General features: G+C 33.5%; 1 protein-coding gene across 1 annotated transcript; it reads left to right on the top strand.

The window, feature by feature from the left end:
- The first annotated feature begins 2,127 nt into the window (after nt 1-2,127).
- Nucleotides 2,128-8,260, top strand: LOC132732914 (uncharacterized). The gene is made up of 2 exons (XM_060719442.1): nt 2,128-2,228; nt 5,526-8,260. The coding sequence occupies exon 2, from the start codon at nt 5,578-5,580 to the stop codon at nt 7,309-7,311; it is 1,734 nt and encodes a 577-aa protein (XP_060575425.1). The 5' UTR covers nt 2,128-2,228; nt 5,526-5,577; the 3' UTR covers nt 7,312-8,260.
- The last annotated feature ends 1,754 nt before the right edge of the window (nt 8,261-10,014 follow it).

Raw genomic sequence — 10,014 nt, forward strand, 5'->3', positions numbered from 1 at the left:
TATTGACCGAACAAATTCACTCGACACAACTACATTGAGGCAAAGTTCAATTGTATACAGACAAAAAAATCTTCAGTTCCTACACTGCTATTTAGTGTGGCATAGCATTTTTCACAAATGCAATCTCGTTTTTTTTTAATAATAAACGGTTAGTAAACATTAACCCTCTTATACGGTCCCTAAAGGATGCCTGCTATCCGGCCTTAATTGCAACTGAAACCAGGACTAACTGATGCGTAAATTAACAAATCAGACTTAAAAACTGCTATCGTGCAAACTACATGTACGCCTCTTTTAGAATTCTTGGGGCCAACACGCCGTTATACACAATGGTATCAGGCACATTACTGTATAGCTACTTTTGATACTTGTTAATTATGTTACTTAATATGTAATATGTACATGAAGCTGTTTAAGCACGTTAAACAGATAGTGAGCAATGGATGATGGACAGACGACGGAGCAGTATGTGTCCTATATGCTCATATGCAATAAAAAAACACAGTATCTCTAAAGTACATATTGAAAATGTTTCAGGTTTGTTTGACTGTACTGGAAAGTGCAAATTACCGTTCTCGCTTACATGGTATGGGTGAAATTTCAAATTAAGTATCAACCGCAGATGTCTTAAAACGATCGATGGTTATCATAGAACCTTCAATGAAACATGTTAGTGCCATTCCATAAAAAGCGGCGTTTGGTAAAATAAAGTAAATGAAGGCGTGTGCCCTAAACTATAGAACAATGGACAAAACGAAATTATGATATGGAATTTATTTATAAGGTTATGAAGGAAAAGCTGTCATAGAATAGACCACTTTAAAAATCAGGCAACATGTATCAAATGGGTGATCAATATTATACTCTTTTTTTTCAAGAAAAAAGATTACCGGAACTACTCAACAACAAAAAGCCAAATAGAAAGAACTAAAACTACCACAAACACAACAATAGTGTCGTGCTGAACATCTTCAAGGATCTCAAATATAACATCTCTGAAAAAACTAACTACTTTCATCAGTCAACTTTGCCAACTTTCCTTTTAAAATTAAACATCTATATAGGCATATTTATTGTATGCGCTTTCAGTGATTAGACATGTTAATCTAGTTTAAATTTTACATACAAATGTACATGATCTTCAAAACAATTTTATCAACTGTAATCATTGCAACAGCTCAGTGGACCTACTTCACAAAGATATCACTTAACATTGACATTAAAATAGAGAAAACCACAATTTATAATGAACACTCTAAACGCCAAAATTGAAAATATTCGACTCGGTATGATTCAATCTATTCATGGTCGGTACTAAAAATTTCAAGCTGCCTTTCACACCCCCCTAGCACCGGCTTAAGCAGAATTTAGTATGAAAATTGACATGAAAATGGTGAAATTTTGAATTTAGAAATATCCGCAGAATACTGAATCTAATCTAATTGAGTTGCTACTTATTTTTTCATAACATACAGGGTAGGTGAGCATGTGACATTTGTTATCAATATCATAGGCCACAGCTAATGGCCGCGCCCATCCCTTAAAAGGTTTTGTCTGCTACCAATCTCCCACGCAGTGGTCACCTCTAACAAGATAAGATGGCCGTAGCGTAACCGGTGCGTGGGATTTGGTCTGATACTTTTATGATTTATAATAAGCACTAAAACAATTTATTCAATAAAAAACGCGCTGAATCAAATAATTTAATAACACAGATTTGAACATCGAGGCATTTTTTCGCTGTAATCTTTCTCTTTAAACCTATACTTGTGAGTGTTATTTTTCAAAAAGGTACGTTTAAGATTATCAGTTAGTTGAAATTATTTACACAGATTAATTTAAACGAACGTTACTTATTAGTCCATTTCGGTGAAACATACTGAAAGGAAACTTCACAAGCGCTAAAAAAATTACAAGAAACAAGCGATGAAATGCAGAAGTGTCGTGAAAATTTGGTTGGATCATCGTGTGGTGAAAATGCTGGCAATTCATAGGTTACATTTTATTTTGTGTGAAATAATTATTCAATATCTCATATATTTGCAGTGCTTTTGAACTTATAAAGATAAAATCATTATATCAAAGTGTTCCAAATAATGAGATGATGCGTATGCATAGATCTCCACAATGTTATGAAATGTTGACACTTATTAGATTAACATTATCATTTGAGTAAGACTTTGGATGGGGTGTTTTCAAATTGGTTCATTGCAGTGGTAATTTTGCAGGTAAATTTTATTTATATATTCATTTTTCATAAGCAAGTAAACAAGCTATATCACATTTAATAATTATAACGTGCTCAAATTCATTTCTTTTGTGCGTGTGTGCGTTTTGTTTTTATAGGTTGTTTTTTACTACTTTTGAGAAGGATTTTAAAGGGGGAGGGCACAGGAATCTCGTCATTTCTCCGATGCAAAGTGTATCTACTGTCATGTCTCTGATATTACCCTCAAAAACTATAAATTAAAGTCAGTTTCTAAAATTTAATTGAACGTAGACACCAAGTCATCTTATATTGGCAAATATTAAAGAGTATTCATTAGTTTATGACAAATAGTTTGCATTATTACTGTGCAAATGGAATGATAGTTATTGTAAATGTATATTGTATTATTCTATAGGAGTTTAAATCTTTCTCGCGTTACTAGGCAATTTGATTAGTATAAATACGGTTTTAAATTGGCATTATAATGCGTTTTAATTTGCGTCATTACGCCTTATGGTTCGCGTTACTACGCCTTTATTCGCGTTACTACGCCTTTTGATTTGCGTTATTACGCCTTTATTCGCGTTATTACGCATTTTGATTCGCGTTATCACGCCTTTATTCGCGTTATTTAAGAAATAATATATCCCGAACAGTGATTTTATCGCTCAATAACATCACTGTTTGGAGTTCGGATGCGAGGAATTATATCACGAGGGCGTAGCCCGAGTGATATAATGATGCGCATCCGAACGACAAACAGTGATGTTATCAAGCGATAAAATCACTAATTTGGATATATTAATCCGATTCTAACACGATATCAACAAATAAATATTGCCGTACTTGATAGCTAAGCAAAATTGCGCCTGATTTGTTTCCGTACTTATTTTCAGCGCGTCGGATTTTTAGTGGTTACGTCGCGTGTATAATGATTACGTCACATGTCTAAATATAGAACGTCAAACTGTGCATCTGTTGCATAATAACACACACTTTCTGTTCTTCTATGTTCAATAGGGAAAAATGGGTCGTGTTAGAATACGCCTTATGATTCGCGTTATAACGCCTTTATTCGCGTTATTATGCCTTTTGATTCGAGTTATATAACGCCTTTATCCGCGTTGCTACGCTTTTATTCGCGTTATAACGCCTTTTGATTCGCGTTATTACGCCTTTTGATTCGCGTTATAACGCCTTTATTCGCGTTATAACGCCTTAAATTGATTCGCGTAATAATGCCTTTATTCGCGTTATAACGCCTTTGCATTTTTATTTTTTTTAATTTTATTTGACACTTTTAGGCTTTCGTTGTGAACAGTTACTTGTGTAACTTCTTTTACCTTGAGATCTAAATACCTGTAACTATACAAACCCAGTGTCCTTGATATATAAATGGTATTGTGTCGGTAGTTATACATAACATTGCATGATACATTTTTATTTCCCGCCGAAAAGGCGGCGGGGGATATAGAAATAGTCTCCGTCCGTCCTTCCGTCCGACATTTTTGTCCGGAGCATATCTCAAAAAGTATTTGAGGTATCAACTTGAAACTTCATAGGTGGATAAACCTCATTGAGGAGGAGTGGAGTGCACAAGAATAATAACTCTACCCTGCCTAAATTTTGAGTTATTGCCCTTTGTTATATTTCAAAATTAATTTTTGTCCAGAGCATAACTCAAAAAGCCTTTGACATATCAAGAATAATAACTCTACCTTTCATAATTTTTGAGTTATTGCCCTTTGTTATTTTTCATACTTAATTTTTCACCTGAGTGGAGCATAACTCAAAACGTGTTTAAGATATCAACATGAAATGTCATAGGTGAATAGATCTTATTACGGAGGAATGCTGTGCGCATGAATAATAACACTACCCTGCATAAATTTTGAGTTATTGCCCTTTGTTATATTTCAAAATTAATTTTTGTCCAGAGCATAACTCAAAAAGCCTTTGACATATCAAGAATAATAACTCTACCTTTCATAATTTTTGAGTTAGTGCCCTTTGTTATTTTTCATACTTAATTTTTCACCTGAGTGGAGCAATACTCAAAAAGTGTTTGAGATATCAACATGAAATGTCATAGGTGGATAGATCTTATTGAGGAGGAATGCTGTGCGCAAGAATGATAACTCTTCGCTAAATAACTTTTGAGTTTTTGCCCTTTGTTCTTTTCCATACTATTTTTTTCCGGAGCTTATCTCAAAAGGTATTTGAGGTATCAACTTGAAACTTCATAGGTGGATAAACCTCATTGAGGAGGAGTGCAGTGCACAAGAATGATAACTTTACCCAGCATAATTTTCGAGTTATTGCCCTTTGTTATTTTTCAAAATTAATTTTTGTCCAGAGCATAACTTTAAAAGCTTTTGAGATATCAACATGAAACTTCATAGGTACATAGATATCACTCAGGAGGTATTCAGTGCATAAGAATGATAACTCTACCTTTCATTTTTTTTAGTTATTGCCTTTTGTTTGTTTTTTTTTTTCATACCTAATTTTTCACCTGAATGGAGCATAACTCTAAAGTGTTTGAGATGCCAACATGAAATGTCATAGGTGGTTAGATCTTATTGCGGAAGAATGCTGTGCGCAAGAATGATAACTCTTCCCTATATAATTTTTGAGTTATTGCCCTTTGTTCTTTTTCATACTTTTTTGTCCGGAGCTTATCTCAAAAAGTATTTGAGGTAAAAACTTGAAACTTCATAGGTGGATAGATTTTACTGTGGAGGGGTGCAGTGCACAAGAACAATAACCTACCCTGCATTATTTTTCAGTTATTGCCCTTTGTTATTTTCAGTCATCAGTATTCACATAGGTTTCAAATCTGTAATCACTTCAGCCATTAATTTTCATTACCAAAAGACCTCTTAAAATTGAATTATTACTACTTTATATGCATTCTTCCAATGAGCAAACCCATTCGGCGGGGTATGGCCATTTTCACCTGGCTCTTGTAAATTTTTAAGTTATTTATTGAAACGCTAGCTAGGTTCCCATTAGTGGAACAAAAATACAAGTAATATACAAAAAGCATCAGACTTGGTATAATTGAATCTTTTCGTTACACCCAATAGTTAGATTTTAGCACCGACCTACCCAAAAAACGTATATGATTTATCTTTAGCAATAAAAAAATTAATTCAATGAAAATACAGGATCAGATAAACTGAACAACACAGATTTGAAGATCGGGGCATTTTGCATTAAAGGCTTCAACATTTCTCTTTAGATCTATACTTTTAAACAGTTACATTTAAGATTATCAGTTCATTTAAATTATGTTTATTCTTTTTTAACACAGGTTGATTTAAAACACACGTTATTTAGAACTTCATTTCGGGGAAACAGGCGGAATGGACGAGGACACGTTAAAAATATTACAAGAAACAAGAGATAAAATGCATAGGTGTCGTGAAAAATATTTTTGGTCACAATTTACAAGTTATGGTTGGTCATTTGCAGGCAACATTGTGAGTGCCTTTGCTGCTTTTAAAGCAAATACATCACCAAGACTTTTCACATTGTTATACATTTTAAAACATTTCGTCTGGGTCTATGTCTTGATCTATAGACGGAAATCATTAGAAGAGACAGAAAGAGAAATTAACAGATTATACCATGATTCGATGAAAAAAGTTAGAGAGGTCTGTCCAAAATATTCGATGCAAAAAGTTAGAACGGTCTGTCCAAAAAGTCCGGTAACTTTTAACACCAGCAGCCATCCTTCACTGACATTTGCTTTCCCCTTTGCATCATTCCTATGGGATTTAACTAAAAGATATCGAGAAAACCTTCCAAACCGAAATTATGGCGTTCTCGATAAAGCTTTGATTGTCGTTAAGCGACAAAAATGCGAAATTGAGCAGTTGAAAACAATGTTGAAAGAAATATATCCTTTATTTCAAGGCAGTCCGTGTAAAGTAGTTGAAGCCATTCCCGGCGTGAAAATACCAGCAGAAATAAGTACAGAAGAAGCTTTATTGGAAGGACAAATTACAATTCAAAACATACCTGTTTCCAATAACCCATTAAAGAAGAAAAGAACTGAAATTGAAAAAGCCACTCATAAAAAGGAAGACTTTTATAAACATGCCCTTGGTGTATTAGAGTCGGCAGGAATATGTTTACAGGCGAGAGAAGAAGCAAAAGTATTACCGACATTTAAACTTGTGCAAAATCTTAAACTTCTTGAAGAAGCTAACAAAAATCTAGATGCACTCAAAGAAAGTAAACTTGAATTTCAACTCCTTAATCACAAAAAACAGAAAAATCAGCAAGCTATCGTTGAAGAAATTTGTAGAATGCTTGATAATACAACTGAGGCACTTGAGAATGTATCTGACTTTAAAATAGATATCAGATCGGAACTGGAAAAATCAAGAATTCAGAAATCTGTAAAAAAAGTCCAGAAGTATGCAAAACAAGGTTACGAAATTAACCATCAAGTGGAAAATGCATTAAAAGCAATGACCGAAGCTAACAAAGCAATGGTAGATATCAAGAAGTCTACAAAGGGTTGGTTTAGTGATGGGATGCAGATAAATGAGATCAAAATACCTGTAGGAACTGAGAACGACTGGAAAACTCAAAGTAAAGATTTGGCAGATTCTATGAAATTGTTAGGAGAACATGCCGAAAAGTTGATGGTTTCTCCAAATCGCATAATGAATGAATTTACAAGCTACCAAACAAGAAGAATGACGAACAATGCGGAAGATATGGCAAAAGAAGTTCTTAGTATTTTTGACCAAATAGATGGGGAAATTTCCAATAACAATTCAGATAGCCAAATCCGTGTTGTAGAACAGGTTTTTCAAAGAATATGGTCACAGTTAACAAGTACAGAAACAACTAAAATGCAGCGAGATACACCTGTCAGTAAAATGCGTTCTAAAGCACAAACGCTCCATTCGAAAGTTCCTACTTCAAACAAATTGCATGTTGATATAATGACATTGATAACAGCATTTTTCGGTACTGTTGTTGACGGCTGGAACATTTTCATGTTGTTCAAAATGGATCGGAAAATGCATCCGAAAGAAATATTGATAAAGAATAAGATTGAAGAAATTTCTGGTGAAATTTGATATGGCTTCTGCTTCTGTGTGCGTGCGTGCGTGCGTGCGTGTGTGTGTGTGTGTACTTTATTATATCAAATTATTAAAATGTATATTGTAAGTGACGGACTTCATTTTACAATTGAAAAGTCAAATGCAGTTATGTGTGGGAGTGTTGTTGGTTGTTTTTTTTTGTTGTTGTTTTGTTTTTTCAATGTACTGAAAAATACAAAAAAGGTACATTTTTGTAATATTTAGTTTTAACTAAAATCAGCATTAACACTGGGTTGTGACGTGCGAAACGACAATAGTTCAACAACCAAAGCGCAAAAATTTCTCTACGAAAAAAAAAATCCAAATACATACAATATTTTCATTTCACAACATTGAACATTCAGAGATACACATTATCTGACCGGAAATTCCAGCTAAATACACACATTAAGCACAAACAAGGCTCTAATTTTTAATGTTAAAGGTAACTGAAAGATATTTTGCTGTTTTTTTTTATTTTTGCAAAAAGATTTCGCGCGAGTGTATATGTAAAATGTCTTTTTTCTCTGATTTAGGAAGGAGAACTGTGTTCAAATTGATTTTTATTAATTAAATGGCATATGCGTTATTGCTTGAAGTATTTGTTCTAGAAAATTGTACTTGTATAGTTTATGTTTTGTATAGTTTATGTTTTATATCACAGATATAGCACAGGTGAAAACTTAGCTATTTTCCTTACATTTCAGGAAGGCTTAAATTAATATCTATAGAGGATTGAACACTTTTAACACTGTATTCAAGTTAATGTTTTAATCATGTTAATGTGTTTAAATTTTGAAAACTTAAGCTTTACTAAGGAAAATAATGTCAACATTCATAGAGTATACATTACTACAAACCTTACACTTCTTTGAACGTTGTTGACGCTTTCTCATTGTAATATACTTTATCTCAAATTGTATACTGCCGTATGAGGACAATAAAGTCGCACAAATTACATGTTTTCGTTCCTTGCTTCGTAGACTTCTGAACATGCATATCAATTATCTTAGTGCGTTGCACTTTTTCATTATCCCTCATGTACAGACTCAAACCGAGTCTGCAATTTTCAGCAGGTGTCAAGTGCTATGTGGCAGCTGTAAAAGGTTTCCCCATACTTCAATTCAGTGTTGTTATATTTTTCTGGTCCTTCGGGATCATTGATGCCAGCACTATTAAGTGTTGAGAATTGAGTACCGCTGAAGCTGGTGCTAGAGGGCGTGAGGGATGGATGTTACCAAACTCCTAACAGTGATTACCTCCCTTGGCAGAATTGTAATCACTGCCTTCAAAGACGTCACATGATGATGAAAGTCACATGACGTAACGTCGAAATTCAAATGTAAATATCGACCGTTACAAAGAAAATCTAACGTTATTTTTCTATTTCTGTTTTATTTTAAACCTTTAGTGCCTACGTTCGATATAGTTTATCAAAAAATTATCGAAAGTATACAAAATAACGAAAAATAAATTAAAAAGCTGAAAAATATAAAATATCAAAATATCGTCTCGGTAGCAAATAATCTCATAATTTTTAAAATTATTTCTAAATATTCATAATATTTATATATTTATTCATAAACATTGTTAAATAAATGAGAGAAAACTTATCTGATAGATAAAAGCAGTAGATAAAACAATTTTTGAAAAAATATAGTATATCAGAAATTCTGATATATCGGGACCTTGGTGGCAGAGATCTTCGCCGAAAAATTAAGGGGAGATCACTGTGTGGAGATTGGGATGTTACACTTTTTCATAATCCCTCATGTACAGAGTCAACCAAACCGAGTCTGCAATTTTCATGTAATTTTGTTGTGATTAATGCTTCCGGGGGATCATTTTGTTTCCAGATTATTATGCTTCACAACAGCAGGTGTCAAGTGCTGTTTGGCAGCTGTAAAACGTTGTCTTTACTTCAATTCAATGTTGTTATATCGTGTCCTTCGAGATCATTGATGCCAGCACAGTTAAGTGTTGAGAATTGAGTACCGCTCAAGCTGGTGCTAGGGGTCGTGAGGGAAGTTGCACGTATTCATTATTCAAACCGAGTCTGCAATTTTGATGTATTGTGATTAATGCTTCCAAGGGGTCACTTTGTTTCCAGATTATTATTTCCTTAGGCATATTTCTGGATTCAAATACCATTATTTCATTAAAGGCCATTTGAACCCAAAAATGCTAAAATTCATATTTTTCAAAAGCTTTTAGAACACTCTTGGTGTTTTGTTTCAGTTTCCTAAATACGGCTTATTGGCCAAATAGCATTCACCTTATGCATCTATGGCATATAAGTCATTAGTATAGTTATAGTGCTTAAGCGTTTTGAATGGAAGTCAAAATAGCACTTTTTTACATTTTCCTATATTTATGGCGTATTATTTCACGTCAATCACTTATCTGTTCAAATGATAAGCGCGTATCATGCTTCAGTTTAATTCTTAAAACATGTTAGCATCTTTTAGAGAAAATTATATGTATTTATTTCTGAGGAATATTGTGCCTTTAAAATGTAAAAATATTAACAGCGCGAAAGATTATTATATACTTAAATTGCCTTTGTTATCTGTTTTTAAAAGCGCACCTTTCATCGAGCTTCAATGGTAGAAGCGTTGTATTATACTCTTATTATCCTTCTATTATCTTGAGAAAATGAAGAAGAATTTGTACTATTAAAAATCAATTATATAAGTTGCT

Source organism: Ruditapes philippinarum, unplaced genomic scaffold, assembly GCF_026571515.1.
Source record: "Ruditapes philippinarum isolate M1 unplaced genomic scaffold, ASM2657151v2 ctg5725_1_1_1_1, whole genome shotgun sequence".
NCBI lineage: Eukaryota > Metazoa > Mollusca > Bivalvia > Venerida > Veneridae > Ruditapes > Ruditapes philippinarum.